At 49.3% G+C, this 19,755-nt stretch overlaps 1 protein-coding gene across 1 annotated transcript in view; it reads right to left on the bottom strand.

Moving 5' to 3' along the window:
- Positions 1 to 19,755, bottom strand: part of LOC147699085 (immunoglobulin superfamily member 3-like) — a 394,763-nt gene that overhangs the window by 184,525 nt on the left and 190,483 nt on the right. The window contains exons 4-7 of the mRNA XM_086935654.1: positions 16,056 to 16,463; positions 11,998 to 12,387; positions 10,083 to 10,484; positions 4,505 to 4,909 (exon numbers count right to left, since the gene is read on the bottom strand). Coding sequence (XP_086791780.1) covers positions 4,505 to 4,909; positions 10,083 to 10,484; positions 11,998 to 12,387; positions 16,056 to 16,463 — 1,605 coding nt within the window. The remainder of the gene's footprint in view (positions 1 to 4,504; positions 4,910 to 10,082; positions 10,485 to 11,997; positions 12,388 to 16,055; positions 16,464 to 19,755) is intronic.

Genomic DNA, 19,755 nt, shown 5'->3' with positions numbered 1-19,755 from the left:
ACAGGATGGACCCCTCAAATTATCGTCCGATAAGCTTAATGGATATACTGCAAAAAATCTACACAAGACACATTTTATTCCGTGTCAATGATTGGCTGGACGAAAAGGCAATTTTGTCTAAATACCAAGCGGGTTTCAGATCTAAAGTTAGTACAATCGATCAAATTTTCCGCTTCTGTTGCCTTTATTGGAAATACATTAAGATCAAAAAGGGACAACTACATGTTGCGTTCGTCGACCTAAGGGCGGCGTTTGATTTAGTTCCACGCAATTTATTGTGGGAAACACTAAGTTCAGTAGGGATGTCATCAACCCTGATAGCGCAAATAAAAGAGCTACATAGAGGGAACTTTGCCAGAGTACGGTGGGGCCCAAAAGGCGAATTAACCCCTAAAATACCAATTGAACGAGGTGTGCGCCAGGGGTGCGTACTGGCCCCTACACTGTTTTCGCTATTCGTGAATGACATTCCGTCATACCTGGAAGACTGTAACAACGACTCTCCCAAGTTGAATGGTGAAAAAGTTACTTCCCTGTTGTTTGCGGATGACACTATACTAATTTCCCAGACAAAAAAGGCCTCCAGTCTCTTTTAAACTCCTTCTATGATTATTGTAACAAGAAAGGACTGGAGATAAACGGGAAAAAGACAAAGTGTATGGTCCTAAATCCAACTAAGAGCGACAAGGGCTGTCTAACTTTAAATGGAACAAAATTGGAATCAGTCCCGCATTTTGGTTATTTGGGGGTAATATTAGACTCCAATTTTACATGGAAAGCCCAATTGGAAAAATGTAAGATGCTGTTTAGCCAGAACACTAAACCCATTCTCAGAGAACAAGGTCTAAGCACCAGCAAAGCCGTGTCTCCAGCAGTTGAACTCTTTAAATATAAGGTTCAATCTGCTGTATTGTACGGCTCGGAAATTTGGGGCCCAGGATCCAAAGATGTTTTTAGGGTCATGGACAACAACTTCCTGAGAAGTCTGGTCAGAGTCCCTAGGAGTACTCCTCTGGTTCCGCTCCAGCTTGATCTAAACTTCCGTAGAACGGACCATCACATTATTCTACGTCCTTTATTGTTATGGATTAGGCTGTGGCGTGTACCGGAGTTGCAGGCCTATAAAAATGGGCTAACAGAAATCATGGAGCTTGACAGCTTTAATGTGATACCCTGGTTTAAACATGTTAAATTCTGGCTCACCTTAATAGGATTGTCACATTATTGGGAACAACCAGATATACTTCCACCAAATTCAAAAATCATGGTAAAAAAGTGTTTTTGGTCGTATATCTCAGGTATGATCATAAACGCTCCTTCTAATGTGTCGCTTGTACAAAGATTCCTTAACTTTAAAGATGATCCATTCTTTGAGTTATTTCTGGATGAAATAGAACCACCGCTAGCAAAGACCTTATTTCTGAAATTCAGATATGGAAACCTTCAAATTGGTTCAACACTGGTTCGTTGGTCTGGTGGTGTAAACTCGGTGAATCATGTAGAGGGTGAACTTTGTACCATGTGTGGAGGTAACCAACAAGAAAATGAGCTTCATATCCTCTTCTTCTGCCCAATATACGCACAGGCGAGAAGAAGATGGATTAAGCCCATATGTTTAACATTAGGTGTAAGAACATGCTCTCAGGCCCTAAGGATTCTCTTGACCGATACTAGTCAACCTATCGTATTTAGTGTTAGTAGATTCTTGCACAGTATCTTTTTCCAAAGGAAAAAATTGGGTTATAAACTGTAAAATGTAATGTACCAAAAGTGTCGTAGACATGTTACAATTGCTCTTTGTACTAACTGAGGGACAACTGATGAACTCCTATTCCTGTCGCCTGTACTTGATGAAATTTATTTCTGTCACCCATAATTGTTCCTATTGAGTTAGAATAACTATTATGACCTTTCAGACTTCTTAATCTTTGATTTTAGAATCGACATGAAAACTGAATGAATTTTACAGCATGCTACGTATTTTAATAGAATGTTTTATTGTTCTTTTATGGTATTCATGCCGAAATAAAGATAAATTGAGTATTATATTGTAATTTCATTTATGTTGCGCTTACTACCCCATACGAGGCGTCAAAACGCTTTTTCGGCGAGTAGCACGCTACTCCAGGACCCATAGAGGATTAGTGTTGAATTAGTATAGTGAAACATACATGCAAGTACATTTTAAGTGGTGGATAGGTTAGTCAGTTATTTGGATTTGGAATGACAGCAGAAGGATAGAGGAGGACAAAGGTTTGTTTTTATATAGCTCTTGTTGACGCCCGCTATTCCGGAAGTCTATAAAGGATTAGTGGTGAATTAATATGGTGAAATATGAAGTCATTTCAGTGGTGGATATTAGTCAGTTAATTGTAGTGAGAAGGATAGCGGAGGGATAAAGGGGGAAGAAAGATTTGCATTCATATAGCACTGGTTACCCCTGATGGGTGTTGAAGCGCTTTTCTAGCGAGTAGCACGCCACTCCGGAACCCATAAAGGATGTTATTTATATTTCTTAAGCGCAACGGTCACCCGAGGGTGTCCTGGCGCTGTGTACTGCCTTCTGGTTGTCAGGGTGTGAAATAACCTAGGAGGTAAAAAGCCAGGTTTTAAATCCCTTCCTAAAAGGTACGCCGTTCCTGCGGGAACTACATCCGCCCTCTGCTTACCAGAGATGGGGGTCTGCGACTGCTTCAAGGTCCAGCATACAGGCTCCGTAAAATACCACATAATGCGTTATTGTATTATATTGTAATTTCATTTATATAGCGCTTACTACCCCATACGAGGCGTCAAAACGCTTTTTCGGCGAGTAGCACGCTACTCCAGGACCCATAGAGGATTAGTGTTGAATTAGTATAGTGAAACATACATGCAAGTACATTTTAAGTGGTGGATAGGTTAGTCAGTTATTTGGATTTGGAATGATAGCAGAAGGATAGAGGAGGACAAAGGTTTGTTTTTATATAGCTCTTGTTGACGCCCGCTATTCAGGAAGTCTATAAAGGATTAGTGGTGAATTAATATGGTGAAATATGAAGTAATTTTAGTGGTGGATATTAGTCAGTTAATTGGAGTGAGAAGGATAGCGGAGGGATAAAAGGGGAAGAAAGATTTGCATTCATATAGCACTGGTTACCCCTGATGGGTGTTGAAGCGCTTTTCTAGCGAGTAGCACGCCACTCCGGAACCCATAAAGGATGTTATTTATATTTCTTAAGCACAACGGTCACCCGAGGGTGTCCTGGCGCTGCGTACTGCCTTCTGGTTGTCAGGGTGGGAAATAACCTAGGAGGTAAAAAGCCAGGTTTTAAGTCCCTTCCTAAAAGGTACGCCGTTCCTGAGGGAACTACATCCGCTCTCTGCTTACCAGAGATGGGGGTCTGCGAGTGCTTCAAGGTCCAGCATTCAGGCTCCGTAGGATACTATGTAATACAAATGGTACGCCGTTCCCGAGGGAACAACATTTGTCCTCTGCTTACCACAGAGGGGGTGTATGAGCGGTTCAAGGTCCAGCATTCAGGCTCCATAGGATACTATGTAATACAAACAGTACGCCGTTCCCGAGGGAACGACATTTGTCCTCTGCTTACCACAGAGGGGGTGTATGAGCGGTTCAAGGTCCAGCATTCAGGCTCCGTAGGATACAATGTAATACAACTGGTACGCCGTTCCTGCTGGAACTACATCCGCCCTCTGCTTACCACAGAGGGGGTGTTTGAGCGGTTCAAGGTCCAGCATTCAGGCTCCGTAGGATACAATGTAATACAAATGGTACGCCGTTCCCGAGGGAACAACATTTGTCCTCTGCTTACCACAGAGGGGGTGTATGAGCGGTTCAAGGTCCAGCATTCAGGCTCCGTAGGATACAATGTAATACAAACGGTACGCCGTTCCTGCTGGAACTACATCCGCCCTCTGCTTACCACAGAGGGGGTGTTTGAGCGGTTCAAGGTCCAGCATTCAGGCTCCGTAGGATACAATGTAATACAAACGGTACGCTGTTCCCGAGGGAAGGACATCTGCCCTCTGCTTACCTACCATATCCCAAACACCTCCCCTGCCAGACTTTCATTGAAAAGGTAAACATGCATACTGTGTACTTACATTTATATGTAGATCAATGATTATGCCTATATCCTACTACTCAATGTCACCCATCAATGCTCTTACCTCCAGGCAACCATCACGCTGAAGTTCTCTTGTACAACCATGTTGCTTGGATTAGAACTTATGTTTGAAGGACTTATGGATCTCAGTAAATAGAAATGCAAACCACAAATACAGAAATACATGTTGAGAGTGCACTCATGGTCACATGACTCGATACATGTTGAGTCACTCATGATCACATGACACGATACATGTTGAATCCACTCATGGGGCCCAATTCACAGAACTAACTTAAGACAAAATCATAAACCTACTACCATTTTGGTACTCATACCTACGCCACGCTGCCGAGGTCCCATACCCAAGCCCCCCACGCATGGCCAGCACTCACCTGGCCGCTGCACCCGGATCTCCAGCAGGTTGGACAGGCGCTCCGCCATCTTGGTCCAGCTGTTGTTGTGGTTCTTGCGCCAGAGCTCCGCCAGGCACTGGTACTTGCCGGCCTCCGAGTCGCTGGCCCGGCTGATGCTCAGGCGCACGTTGTTGCTGGACTCGGCCTTCTCGATGGCCGTGCGGCTCCGGAAGTTGGCGGCCCGCTCGCCCCACTGGACGCCGCTATCCCGGGTGAAGGTGACCAGGTCATGGAAGTCACTGGCCCCGGCCAGCTGGAAGCGCCAGGTGACCGCCAGGGGCACCCAGGACGGGTAATGCGGCTTTAGGATGCACTGCAGGTCGAAAGAGTCGTTGTAGGTCACCCCCGGGGTGCGGGAGATGGCGGTGACGGCAAAGCCGGCGTCTGGGGAGAGAGGAGAGAGAGAGGGTGAGAGAGAGGGTGAGAGAGGATGAGAGAGGAGAGAGAGAGGGTGAGAGAGGAGAAAGAGAGAGAGAGAGGGTGAGAGGGAGGAGAAACAGGGTGAGAGGAGCGTGAGGCTGAGAGAGGAGAAACAGGGTGAGAGGAGAGAGAGACAGGGTGAGAGAGGAGAGAGGGTGAGAGAGAGGAGAGTGAGAGGCTGAGAGGAGAGACGGGGTGAGAGGAGAGAGGGTGAGGAGAGAGAGGAGAGAGACAGGGAAGAGGAGAGAGATACAGGGGAGAGGAGAGAGAGACAGGGTGGGTGAGGAGAGAGACAGGGCGAGAGATGGGGAGAGAGGTTGAGAGGAGAGAGTGAGTGAGAGAGGACAGAGAGGAAAGAGATGGAGCAAACAAAGAGAGAAAGAGATAGGGAGAGAGAGAGAGAGAACTAGAGAGAAGAAGAGGGAAAGAGAGAAAGAAGAGAGAGGGTGAGAGTGAGAGAAGAGAGAGGGTGAGAAAGAGGGGAGAGAGGGTGAGAGAGAGAGGGGATAGAGTGAGGAGAGAGGAGAGTGCTTGGCAGCCTGTGAGGGAGCTTCTTTACCTCTTTGTTAAAGGCGAGGGGCCAGACTAACCGCTCCAGAGCAGCCCCTCTGGGAGCCACAGGAAAGCAGACTCCTGCCTCGTACACTGGGTGTCTTAGGGGCTGGTGCAGCCAAGACAAACCTTTCCCATCTAGGGCTGTCCAGCTCAGGGACTGGCATCTTCCAATACACACTTTCATCCCCGGGGTAAGTGGTCCAGTGGATCAGTAAGATGCCACGCTTGCCTCCTCTAGGGTTGGATGGCTCGTGGGATGGTATACAGACAACCACACCTTCGCCACTGGGGTTGAATGGATTTGGGGTTGGTACAAATATAAACACCCCTTCCCCTGTAGGATGCATTGGCCCAGGGGATGATACAGCAGCCTACAGACCTCCATCTCTAGGTCTGCACGGCTCTTGGGGTGGGCATAACGACAGACCACTCACCTATACCATTCAATAGACAAATTTGATTGAGGCATGGGCTGACAGCATTCTAGCTTCACAGCAAGGGTGTTCAGCGGTCAAGGATGCACTACTGACCCTTTCACCGCCGCGGTTCATCTTCTTAGGGATGCAACAATTTACCTCAATTCCAGCGCGGACAATTCATTGCCGCCTCCACCTCTTTCAGGCCCTCTCTTTATCAGACTTCTTAATCAATCAATCAGGTTCCTTAATAAGCACAACTACTCACCGGTGTGGGTCTCAAGGTGCTGGGGGTGGGGGGTGGGGCTGGGTTTGCGGTTCAGTCGAAGAGCCAGGTCTTGATGCCCATGCTGAATTGCGGCAGCGATGGTGATTGCCTGAGGTGCAGAGGCATGGACTTCCAGGTCTTCGCAGCGAAGTAGGAGAAGGATCTTCCTCCAGCTGTGGTCTTCTTGATCCGTGGGATGGTGGCCAGTTGGGTGGAGCGGAGATGTCTGGTGGGTGTGTAGAAGGAGAGGTGCTGGTTGAGGTATGCTGGTCTGGCGTTGGGGATGGCATTGTAGGCGTGCGCGAGGAGCTTGAAGGTAATTCATTTGTTGATAGGTAGTCAGTGAAGGTACATCAGGTGCCAGTGATGTGGTTGCTGAGTGGGATGTTCAGGATGAGTCTGGCAGAGGCCATCTGGATGTTTTGCAGTTTCTCTAGGAGTTTCTGGGTGGTGCCGGCGTAGAGTGCGTTGCCGTGGTTGAGTCTGCTGCTGACAAGTGCATGGGTGACCGTTTACCTGGATTTGGTGGGGAGCCACTTGAAGATCTTCTGAAGCAGGCGGAGGGCGTGGAAGCAGGAGGATGGAACAGGTTTGATTTGGCAGTTAATTGAGAGTGAGGAGTCCAGAATGATCCAAGTTATCATGCTTGGTCCGTGGGTGAAGGGGGTAAGGGGGGGGGGGGGGGGGGGGGAGTTCTGAGCACTGCGGGCCACCAAGAGTCCACCAAGGCAGAGAGCGTAGAGCCCAGGATGAGGACTTCGGTCTTGTCCGAGTTGAACTCAAGTCAGCTGTCCTTCATCCAGGTGGCAACAGCCTTCATCCCGCAGTGGAAGTTGGTCTTCGCAGCTGTGGGTTCGTCTGTGAGGGAAGAGGATCAGCTGGGTGGCGTCGGAGACAATGTTGAGTCCATGAATTCTGAAGATGGCTGCAAGTGGGGCATGTAGATGTTGACGAGGGTGGTGCTCAGGCAGGATCCCCAAGGCACTCTGCAGCTGATCTCTGTGGGTTCTGAGTTGAACAGTGGAAGCCTGACTCTGTGTTCGGCCGGTAAGGAAGAAGCGGATCAATTCTAGGGCTTTGTTGCGGAAGTCCGTGTTGTGGAGTCTTACAGTGCGGTGGGAGATGGTTTCGTAGGTGGCTGAGACATCCAGGAGGATAAGGGCTTCAGTTTCACCTCAGTTGAGGAGGGTGTGGATGTCATCTGTAGCAGCGAGGAGAGTGGTCTTGATGCTGTGGTTGCTTCTGAAGACCATTCGGGAAAGGTTCAGGATTTGGATCATTTTGAGGAACTCGGAGAGTTGGGCGTAAACGGCTTTCTCAATTACTTCGGCTGGGAAGGGGAGCAGAGAGATGGGTCTGTAGTTTTTGAGGTCCGTTGGGTTGGCAGAGGGTTTCTTCAGCAGGGCGGTTGGTCTCTGCGCGCTTCCAGTCTTCAGGGAAGGTGGCAGACTCGATGAAGCAGTTGATGGTGCGGCGAAGTTTGGGTGCGATGGAGGTTTGGCTTTTGAATATGTGGTGAGGGCAGGGGGTATGAGGGGGCTCTGGAGTGGATGCTCTTCATTATCCTTCCGTTCGAACTTCGGAACACTCAAGACCTCAGGTTGTTCAAGAAGCAGTTAAAGACTCTGCTGTTTAATTAAGCTGCACCTTGCTCAGTTGTATGTTGCTTGTTGGATGCCGCGCCGGGAAACTCTTGAGTACCTGTGCGCGTTACAAATGACTTAACATATCCTGAGGGTGTTGTAAGAGGTGAGGCTGGTCCAGTTGGGCAAGGTCTGCTAGGCTCTGAAGCCATTGGGTGCGGTTGTTGCGGGTGGGGTGGGTGGGTGTTGGTTTGTGAAGCTGTCATAGATCTCCTTGATCTTACGGTGGAAGAAGGTGGCAAAGTTATCGCAGAGGTTTGAGAGGCAGGAATTTCTGCCGTCTCCGAGCTTGGTTTGGTGATTTCTTTTCGCCACAGTGAAGAGTTCTTTGTTGGTATGTGCGTTGGTGCTGATGCATTCCTGGATGTCTGTTTTCTTTGTTGTTCTGATGAGGTGGTGCTGTGCGGTGACAGTGGATTTGAAGGCTGTGTGGTCTGCCATGATCTTGCTGCTCCTCCATCTTTTCTCAAGCCATCTAAGGGTGCGCCTCGACTCTTGGATGGCGGGGAGAACCAGCTGGTTTTCTTGGAGGGAAGCCTGCCTGAGGGTTTCCTGACGGGAGCCAGTGTGTTGCCGCAATCGGAGTACCAACGGTGGAGGTTGCCCGCTGAGGTGTTGTCGTCCATTGATGTCAGTAGTGGGGTTGTGCTGAGGGAGGCGGTGAGCTGGTCTTCGATGACCTGGTTTCAGTTTTTGCAATGATCGTGGTGGACGTGGTGGCATACAGTGGATTTGGAGAAGAAGTGGATGCAGTGGTGGTCGGTACAGTGTGGCACACAAATGTGACGGACGGTGAGGTTGCTGCTTGCGGAGAAGATGGGGGTCGAGCGTGTGTCCTACTGAGTATGTTGGAGATGTGACCAGTTGTTGGAGTCCAATGGTGGCGAGGTTCTCCAGTAGGGATGAGGTGTTGTGGTCATCAAGTTTGTTCAGATGGAATTTGAGGTCGCAGAGGACGATGTAGTCAATTGTGGCGAGAGCGTGGTGAGCGATGAAGTTGGCTATGGCTTCATTGAAGGGGGGAAAGGGTACGGAAGGTCTGTAGGCAAGGGTGTTGCGAAGGGTGGCATTCAGGTTCGTCTGGATGTGGAGGAGCTCCAAGTCAGGTGATTGGTCGTCGGAGATGGTTGTGAGGCAGAGGGTGTTTGTGTGTACAATGGCGATGCCTCCTCACAGTCGGTTGATGCGGTCTTTGTGGATACTTTTTTAGCCGTGGGGGTGGTGGTTGCGATGTCTGGGGTCGAGGTGGGATTCATCCAGTTTTCAATGAAGAGGGCGGGGAATCAGCTTCAGCTTCCTTCAATCACTGCCACCCTACCGAATCCCACCCTTACTCCGTGACAAACCTCTCTACCTCCTGCTTCCATCCCACAACTTCTTTATGTGGCCCATCCTCCTTAACTGAGCCTTTTCCAGATTCTATCACTCGTTTCCACTCTCCACTTGCCTCCCGATGTCCTTTCCCATAACCCCAGATTGCCTGCCCTTTTCACTGTTTAAGCCTCAATTCCTCTCTCAGGCTCCCAAATCTCCTGTGTCCTCCCAAATGTTCAACCTCTTACTGGGCTTCCATTCCACCCTCTCTTTCAGATTACCAGGTGTCCCCTCTGCAGCCCTAAATTATCTACAAACTCCACTGCTGCTCTGTTTTTTCTTAGCTTTCCAACTATCTCTGCTGCCTCCTCAAAATATTTCCTTCTCCATGCATGCCCTATATTCCTAGGTTCTTTCTTCGGCTTCCTTCTGATGCATGCTCCATCTCTTCTGCTTCACGCTCTCTGTTTTTCCTGCATTGCTTTCTTTCCAGATTCTCTTTTTCTCCCTGCTTCACTTTTGTTTCCGGTCTCTTTCGCATCCCTTAATTTCCAGGTTCTTGGGTCCTCCTGAATACCCTCAGTCCAAGGTCTCCCCTACCCCAAATACTCTTCTGTTCCAGGTTCTCAGTATTGTCTTTCTCCTTTTTGTCTTTGAGTTCTTTATCCCCTTCTTCTTTCCTGTTTTAAGTTATTTCTGTCCCCTCCACTGTTTCTTTTACAGGTTCTATCTCTCTTTTTTTCTCTTATTCCATTCTGTTCTAGGTTTTTCCTCTCTGTTGTTTCATGAAGTTCAAGGTTCTCTCTCTTCCTTCCCTACTGTTTCAGGCTTTCTCTACCTGTTTCTTTCTTTCTCTCGCTTCGCATGCTTCTCTATGTTCCAGGTTTCTCTTCCTTTCTAAGCAACTCTACTCAGGAGTCAGCATGGTGATGCCTACTTACCAAGTGCGGTGATTGACACCGGGGTGCTATCTGATCGTTCCCCGATCATCTGCCACTCTGCGTCTGGACCCAGCACCCACTCGGCCACACGGCACTCATATTGGCCTTCATCGGACTTGAGGCTGCTGAAGATCTCCAGGGTGAAGGCATTCGGCCGCACCTGCTCCATCTGGATTCCTCCAAAGCCGCCGCGCTCCTGGTAGGATGGTCCTGGCCGTAGGGTGCCCTCTCGGTCCAACAACACCACGTCACTGCGCCGGTTCTGCTTGTCTATCAGCTGCCAGGCCACGGACAGGCGGCTCTGAGGGTTGTCCACAGAGCGGACCCTACAAGCGAAGCGTAGACTTTCTCCCTCCAGGATGGAGCTGGTGTTGGTGGAGACATCGACGGAGATGCTGGTCTCTGTGGGCATAAAGAATTGATTCAGTGAGGAACCATTTGTACCACGATCAATGTCTGCTCTGGACTAATTTCCAGACAACAAGCTGTACCCAGTCCTACTCCTGGGAGTGGACACAACTCAATAGTTCTACTCTTGACTGTCTCTATTCATAGGACCTCGAAGCCAGTTTGCAGGTGATGCTTATATGAGCCCTATAGCTTGTCACCTCTCAGGGCCTAGTGTGGAAGGTTCCAGATAGAGGGCGCACTGGTGAACAACCAATGGCTGAATCTGGAACAGGGCAGGCGGCCATGTTGTGCAAAGGATCTAAGTGGACTAGGAGTGGTGCTCATGGTCCGACAGAGGCAAGAAGGCAAGAAGGGGTTTGGAGTCCAGGTTCTTTGAATGAGCTCTTTGCTGCACGGTGTACCATTCAGCTTTTGGGCCATACAAGGCAGAGGCTTTACATGCGAGCAGCGCCTGGGTGGCGACGGTCAGACCTTTTATGTAGGAAGTAAGAAGAAGGAGTGTAGGAGAGTCTTGCTTATGTAATATGAGGGCGGTCAAGAGCTTTTCGACTGAGTGGAAGGGGAGGTGGGGACGGGTCGTTTAAAGGTCAAGGAGATGGTATGGAACTGACCTGATGGAGGCAGAGATAAGCATGGCAGACATGGAGAGGGGGGCTTTGTCACTGATAAAAGGGGGTACCAGAGATGAAGCTGGAGGTGGTGTGGAGGATGGAGGACAGGTTGAGCATGAAGGATGGTGGTGGCTCCATGTGTGATCAGCCTTTGATATCAGCGGTGAGTGCTCTCAAGCAGAGGAAGGTTCATCATCTGCAAAGCGATGGTCTGAAGCACAAAGGATGCAATGGTAGCAATGTAGAAGGCGCAAGAAGGAAGAGAAAGGGCAAGGGGCAAAGATACAACCTAAGGGGGCGAGGATTCCACTGGAGGAATATGCTGCAGGGAAATAGAGGCAAGCAAACATGAAGTGAGAAATGTCTGTATGAGGACAAATTGTGAGAAGGGAGGGCTTTAGTTAACATATTTGATCCCATAAGAAGTGGAAAGGCTATTAAATACACGAGGAAGGTTTATCAAGGCCGAGCATAGAAATACAGGGCCCAGAAGAGCAGCCGATTAACCAGCATCAGGAGTGACAAATTTCACCCTTGACCGGGTTTTAAAATCCTTCCAACTCCCTTAGGGTGACCGCATCACTCCAAGTCACTGCAGATACCACCCTCAGCCCTAAACGTTTCACCTACAAATCATTCTTTACAGGTGAGTTAGTCTACTTAAGTCAATGGCAGGAAAACAAGACTATTTATCACATGAAAGCCCAGAACTAGAAACAGCACATACATGTACTCCTAATCCTGCTGTGATCACCAAAAGGCACAATCCTGTGGCCAGAGTCCACAACCGGCTGATGACCTCCCTCTCGGCTCACGACCATCAACAGCTGTGGATGCTCCAGCATCCTTCCAGACCCATGGACCAGAAGAGCATACATTGAGTGTGTACTTACTCAGCGGAAGGACGGTGATGGGGATGTTCTTCGGCCTCTTGCTCTCCTTATCGACGAACTCTCCCGTCACTGACCGCTCGCGCTCCGTCACACGGCAGTTGTATTTACCGCTGTCCTCCAAGCGCAACCTGAAGATCTTCAGCACCGAGACGTGGTCGTTCTCCTTGGCCACCTTCAACTGGCCCAGGCTCTCACGCTGAGCAAAGTCGCCGTTGAGGGAAGGGACGCCGCTCGGCGACAGGCTGGCAATCAGGGAGCTGTTGAAGGCCCATGAGATGGCGAAGAAACGTTCCGGCACGTTCTGAGCATCGATGATACACCTGAGCTCGGCCGACTCCCCGGCTGCATAGGACCTCTTCTCGGTTTCTAGGCGCACGTTAAAGTCTCGATCTATGAAGAGGAACATTAAAAACATGATGACTAGCGCCAAGAGACCTTTTGGTATACGTGCGCTTAACAAATTCTCTAAACATAAACATAAACATGACATCAGGGACGAGATTGGCTGCTGGTTCATCCTCCCTAGCAGCCACAACAGAGTCAGAATATATCTATTTGTTCATGGAAAAATTAGATAGCAGGCTGTTTTAGGAGATATAACAGTAATTACATTTTCTTGGGGGGAGCAGAAGTTTTGCCTTTTTAACATGTAACCCCTGGAATGAATTGCCCATCCAGTTTAAAAATAAATCAGTCTAACTTGACATGCTTTAGGAAACATCTGAAAACTTGGCTTTATGCGATACCGTATTAGTCCATGATTTACCTCGATGACTGGTTCTGGGCTTTTATATCCTTCCTTTGTCGCTCCCCTTGCAAACGCTAACACCAAGACGCCCTCGGGCATTCGCTGCGCTTTATAAATTATATCAATAGAATCGAAATTTAGATGGAGGACAAAACCTTCCACACATGGCTACAGATATGACACTCATCGCCTGCTCTCGAAACAGGACATCCCTCACCTGTTGCCCACACGTACTGACACACCTAAACTATACACCACACCCCAGGACCCTCTGCATGCGAGATTATTTATGTGTATTTTGACTCACTTGGAGGAAAGAGTGACAAGTGCATTCCATACACTATTATACAGAGCACCTATTCCCATTAGCCTTAGGTCTAAGAGTAAAGCATGGACCTGCATTTCACCTTCATGCTGCCAGACTCAGGAGATCCACTGAATGTCTGAGACACATTCCTGCTGCTGCAAGGATCCCAAGCCCACCTGTCCAGTGCACTTCACCCTTCACCTGCATGTTGGTTACTATGCCATGCAGCCAAGACGCCAGTACAGTAACCTGGGCGCCGACACCTAGCATGGCTCTGCATTCGCTAGAGAAGCCTTTCACCGTAGGAGGCAGCATTAAACTCTAAAATACAACCCAAGCCTCTGCTAACCTGATTTATAGATCACTTCCTGGACATGAGCATCATATCCTGCGTCAAATATACATCCACCTTTATCGCCAAACTTTTCCCCACAGAGTCAATATCTAAAATTGCCCCCTCTGGGTATCACGGCTTGCTTATACTGTTCCCCACTTAGTCCACTCACCCAGTGCTTAATTTGAGCTAGTGATTTCTGGTGCTCAGCACTGGCACTTAATTGTCAGAACCGGCTCTATTGACAATCCAACACACGGTGGCGCTGTCTATCCAATTTTGAGATGAGCACAACAACAGTTTTTAATGAGTCAATATCCATTAACAAAGAATAATACCTGCTGCTCAGGCCATTCTTATAACTTTGGGGGCCTGGAATAGCCTGAATTGTCACACTTTTAGGAGTGCAATGGTCCGTAGTTGTGTCCGTAGTTGGTACTGTCATTGGCTACGCTGACAAGGGCAACAGGTTTTGCAGACGCAGTGGACTTTAGAGAAAAGCCCTGAAATGTTCATTTTTGACAAATTAAGCACTGCACTCACCCCAAATTGGGGCACTTTTGGCCATGGAGTCGATACCTAAAACTGCCCCCTCCAGCTATCATGGCCTGGGTGCTGCTCCGGCCCTCTCCCTCCAGGTGTCACGGCTGGCTTGCTGCTCCGCCCTCACCTCTTCCTCACCTGTTGCTTGCAAACATTGTACTTTCGCACCCCCTGTCTGCACTAATAGCCCACTCCTCACCTATTGTGGGGGTCATTCCTCCCCTATGCTGTCACACACCCCTCTCCTGTTGCCATCACAGACCGTACACCCCACGCTCACCTTTTGCCATCGCAGATTGTATCCCCTCATCTGTTGCACTCACATGCAGTATACCCCTCACCTGTGGTTCTCACAGACAGTGCAGCCCTCACCTGTGGTTCTCACAGACAGTGCAGCCCTCACCTGTGGTTCTCACAGTCTGTGAGAACCACAGGTGAGGGCTGCACTGTCTGTGAGAACCACAGGTGAGGGCTGCACTGTCTGTGAGAACCACAGGTGAGGGATGCGCTGTCTGTGAGAACCACAGGTGAGGGATGCGCTGTCTGTGAGAACCACAGGTGAGAGCCACAGGTGAGGGGTATACTGTCTGTGAGAACCACAGCTGAGGGCTGCACTGACAGTACAGCCCTCACCTGTGGTTCTGACAGACAGTGCAGCCCTCACTTGTGGTTCTGACAGACAGTGCAGCCCTCACCTGTGGTTCTCACAGACAGTGAAGCCCTCACCTGTGGTTCTCACAGACAGTACAGCCCTCACCCGTGGTTCTCACAAACAGTGCAGTCCTCACCTGTGGTTCTCACAGACAGTGCATCCCTCACCTGTGGTTCTCACAGACAGTGCAGCCCTCACCTGTGGATATCACAGACAGTACAGCCCTCACCTGTGGATATCACAGACAGTACAGCCCTCACCTGTGGTTCTGACAGACAGTGCAGCCCTCACCTGTGGATCTGACAGACAGTGCAGGCCTCACCTGTGGTTCTCACATACAGTGCAGCCCTCACCTGTGGTTCTCACAGACAGTGCAGCCCTCACCTGTGGTCTGACAGACAGTACAACCATCACCTGTGGCCCTCACCTGTGGTTCTCACAGACAGTGCAGCCCTCACCTGTGGTACTCACAGACAGTGCAGCCCTCACCTGTGGTTCTCACACACAGTGCAGCCCTCACCTGTGGTTCTCACAGACAGATCAGCCCTCACCTGTGGTTCTCACAGACAGTATACCCCTCACCTGTGGCCCTCACCTTTGGTTCTCACAGACAGTGCAGCCCTCACCTGTGGTTCTCAGAGACAGTACAGCCCTCACCTGTGGTTCTCACAAACAGTACAGCCCTCGCTTCTGGTCGTCACAGACAGTATACCCCTCACCTGTGGCCCTCACCTGTGGTTCTCACAGACAGTGCAGCCCTCACCTGTGGTTCTCACAAACAGTACATCCCTCACCTGTGGTTCTCACAGACAGTACAGCCCTCACCTGTGGTTCTCACAAACAGTATACCCCTCACCTGTGGCCCTCACCTGTGGTTCTCACAGACAGTGCAGCCCTCACATGTGGTTCTCACAGGCAGTGCAGCCCTCGCCTGTGGTTCTTACAGGCATTGCAGCCCTCACCTGTGGTTCTTACAGACAGTGCAGCCCTCACCTGTCGTTTGACAGACAGTACAGCCCTCACCCGTGGCCCTCACTTGTGGTTCTCACAGACAGTGCAGCCCTCACCTGTGGTTCTCACAGACAGTGCAGCCCTCACCTGTGGTTCTCACAGACAGTACAGCCCTCACCTGTGGTTCTCACAAACAGTATACCCCCTCACCTGTGGTCCTCACCTGTGGTTCTCACAGACAGTGTAGCCCTCACCTGTGGTTCTCACAGACAGTGCAGCCCTCAACTGTGGTTCTCACAGACAGTGCAGCCCTCACCTGCGGCCCTCACAGACCCTCACCTGTTGCCCTCACAGACCCTCACATGTGTCCCTCACAGACCCTCACCTGCAGCCCTCACAGACCCTTACCTGTCGCCCTCACAGACCCTCACCTGCGGCCCTCACAGACCCTCACCTGTTGCCTGCACTGACCCTCACATGTGTCCTTCACAGACCCTCACCTGCGGCCCTCACAGACCCTTACCTGTCGCCTGAATGTTGACGATGGTCCCACTGGACCTCTTCTTGGTCATGGGGTACCAGGACAGGTCCCGGTCTTGTATCCACTCCGAGGCCTCGCAGTAGAACTCGCCCTGGTCCGACGGCTGCAGGTTGTAGATGGTCAGCTTGAAGGTGGTGTTGCCCACCTTGTCCAGCCTGACGTCACCTGAGGCGTGCCGGTGGGTGTAGGCCCCGCCCGAGCTCAGCACGAAGTCTCGCGAGAGTGAGATGACCTCCACTGCCTGGTCATCCTTCTGCCGGTGCCAGGCGACGGACAGGTGGGTGTGCTGCGCGGTGACCCTGGACACGTCACACTTGACCTCCACCGAGTCCCCCTCCACCCTGCTCAGGGTCTGAGGGACCGACGCCACCTTCAGGGTATCCGGGATCACTGCAACACAGAGGGTGTAAGTTTATTTTTATTTTGCATAGTTATTTAAAACTAATTGCAATAAAATATTCCAAAATTCATAAAAAACATCCATATTTAACCCCTTCCATGCTCATGAAGAGCTGAGCTCGTCTGTTAGAACGCTCACACGTGGGGCTAATTCCCCTGCTGTGCGAGCGTTCTACAGAAACGGGTGTGGCCGTGACGAGCTCAGCTCGTCATGAGCACACGGCCACCGTAGCTCATGACGAGCTGAGCTCGTCACGAGCACAGCGGCGCTGTGCGCGCCCCCCATCCCCCAGCACAGCGGGGGAATCAGCACCACCGGCAAGGGGTTAAAACCAATAAAAAGTCAAAGAGTGAAAAATTCAATATAATTTAAAATGATAGTTCAGTGATACTGATTAGAGACAAACATCATCAGCGGCTGGCTAGCGAACAGTTTATGATATATTTAAGAGCCCCCTCTTTCTTGAGACACTACTGGTTTTCCTAGGTGGTGGCGTCATTTCCTGCCCACGCAGCAACACTACAGCCTGCAGATTGGTCCACGTCATTCTGCTACTTTAGGGAAACTGCAGTTTGAGCCTAGTAGGAGGTGGAAGTGGATTCCCAGAACAGGAGGAGGCCACCGTGTCCTGACGCTTCACAGGCGCTGCTGGCTGCACCTACAGATCACAGGCACTGCCTGGGTGTGTGCCATGACTCAGCGATGGGTTGCGTCAACAGACAACAGTATAGCGCTGCATAGCCATTAGTGCGGCATCATAGTGCTATCGATGGCTCATGTCACGTTTTTACATAACTGATCTCTCATGATATTATCTGGGTCATTTCCTCGAGGTCGGACGTTTGTCATGCTGCGAGGTCAACAGACCAGCGTTATGTCATTTCCAGTGATGTCATCATTATGATTATGCCAACTCATGGCTTTGAAACCTGAAAACAATCCTCCTTTTTTATCACAAGACCCTGGATCCTGTGCCCACGAAGGGGGTGGGGATGCAGCTGAAGTGAGGGGGGGGGATGGGAGGGGGATATGGAGTGGGTGCAGTAAATAAATAAATAAAGAGTTGGGGAAAGCAATAGGTGAGCTGAGGTTGGGAAGGGGATGGAGGAACAATCCTACGGGTAAGGGAGCCAGGAATTTGTAGGGTTTGCAACACACAAGGGAAAAAACAAGTAAACACCTCCACGCTGTGATTACTTCAAGTGGAAGAACAAGCACTTGCAATGCAATTGGTCTCACCTTTGGGACCTTATATGTATTTAGCTATGCAGTACATTAGCCTGGGTGCCGGAACATCTACTGTTCTTTAACCTGGAGGGAAAGTAAGCACCTAACTGTGTGACACGGCAGGTATGGGCACACATGGATAGATATATTGCCTTTCAGCGGGAAATGGTATAGTCCAAAGCTCTGTTTTTTATATAAAATCAGGGACTTCGGTGGTCATATCACTGAAAATACAAGATTTGAAAAAAAATGGATTGTCTACGGGTGCTTGTGGAAGGCCTTTTCTATGGACTGGAATCTGGAGAATGCTCAAGTGATTCTGGCATTTTACTGACCTCAGCTGGTCGTTTTCCATCAAGAAAGTTAAATAGAGGCAATTGCCAGAAAAATAAAAAAACAGAAAGTCCCTCAGCAGAAAAAATTCTGGTATTTTACTGACCTCTACTGGTCGTTTTCTATCAAGACACTTAAATAGAGGCAGTTGAACAAGCAGAAAGCAATTCTGGTATTTTACTGACCTCTACTGGTCGTGTTCTATCAAGACAGTTAAATAGAGGCAGTTGAACAGGAAAAAAGTCCCTAAGCGGAAGCAGAGAAGTCCTAGGGTTGATCTCCAGAGCCCACGAAGTACATACACAGATCAGTATATACTAAAGTAAATACAAGAGGTCTCTAGTGCTCAACCTAAAAAAGCAGTTCCCCTATTGTGAGCAGTGGAAGGATACAAGTCATTCAGTCAAAGGGGCAGTACAGAAGCTATGCTCCGGGAGAAGAACAAACAAGAGAAGAGGAAGGAAAACCATTGATTATGGAGAAGGACAAAGACAGCAGCAAGAAAGTCATCCAAGGGCCTGCAGTAGGCAGACCCTAAGCCCATCGTAACTTGTAGTAGGGTCTACAAGAGGCCGTCAGACAGTAGACCGCTCATAGAACCATCTCGTACCAGATTCCCTGTGAAGTGTCCCTCAGGATAGCTGGTGCTTAGAATCCCCAATTTTATTTGGCAAGACAAACAATTAGAGGTCTTGAGGCCCAAACAGAAGAAAAAAAAAAGCTGTCTAAGTGAGAGCTTAAAAGGAGAAGACGGCTCTTTCAGTCGGACTCTTTCGTTCACTCCTTGCATTTAAGACCAAAACTGAAACATTACCATCTCAGAGCACTTGTTCTTTCAATGCTACTACAGAAACTATTTCCTGAATCTGTTTAGAAACGATACTAGATCACTGATCTTGCCAGGCTGTTCCAAAGCCACTTGACGTGAAAATCACCTGCTCTGGTGATTCAATTTATTGAAGGGGCACAAGGATATATTTTGGAGCATATTCTTGGGTTGAACGGATGTAAAATGTGGCCTCTTTCTCTTATTATCACTCCAGTGAAGGACTGTACAACTCCCAAACACTTACTTATATATAATAGATGCCAGAGAGTCTCGCCGGGCACGCCTACGCCCTTCCAAACTTGTTCGGGTCATGGTACAATTTGTACATAAACGAATTCATGTGCACAAGTGGAGGGCGTTCCCTCAGTCACACCTCACTTGTGCCAAAGAACTTCTTGCCTGCTCCAGGTCTCCACCGAAGAGCAGTGTTGGGAGAGAACCTCCAGCCTCACAGAAGGAACGCTGCCCATTTCCATCCTCATAGTTATAAGGTGGGGACTTCGGGGGCGTGAACCATCTACCTGATGGGCACCGGGGACAAGGCCACCATCTACCTAAACCATCCACCTACCCCCTCAAGCCTCTCCAAACTCACAGAGCTCTCCCTCATTGCCTCACCATAGCAGTGATTTGTTTAACTTCACTAAAGCCCACATGTGCGTACGTTTTTTTCAGTCGCAAAAGGCCGATTGGAGAATTGGGCCATTTGCAACCAGAAAAATGCATTTTCATATGCACCAAACCCATTTGGCAATTTGGTAATCTATCACCGAATCGCAAACTGGGTTAGCGATTCGGTATTAGCAAAGGGCGTGTTAATTGCATCCCTTCATAATAGCGACTCGCAGTGCTATGTACAAATGCTGTTGCAAAACTATTGCATTTTACCGCCT

The sequence above is a fragment of the Lissotriton vulgaris genome, chromosome 8, assembly GCF_964263255.1.
Source record: "Lissotriton vulgaris chromosome 8, aLisVul1.2, whole genome shotgun sequence".
Lineage (NCBI taxonomy): Eukaryota > Metazoa > Chordata > Amphibia > Caudata > Salamandridae > Lissotriton > Lissotriton vulgaris.
This window is presented reverse-complemented; position numbering and strand designations above follow the sequence as displayed.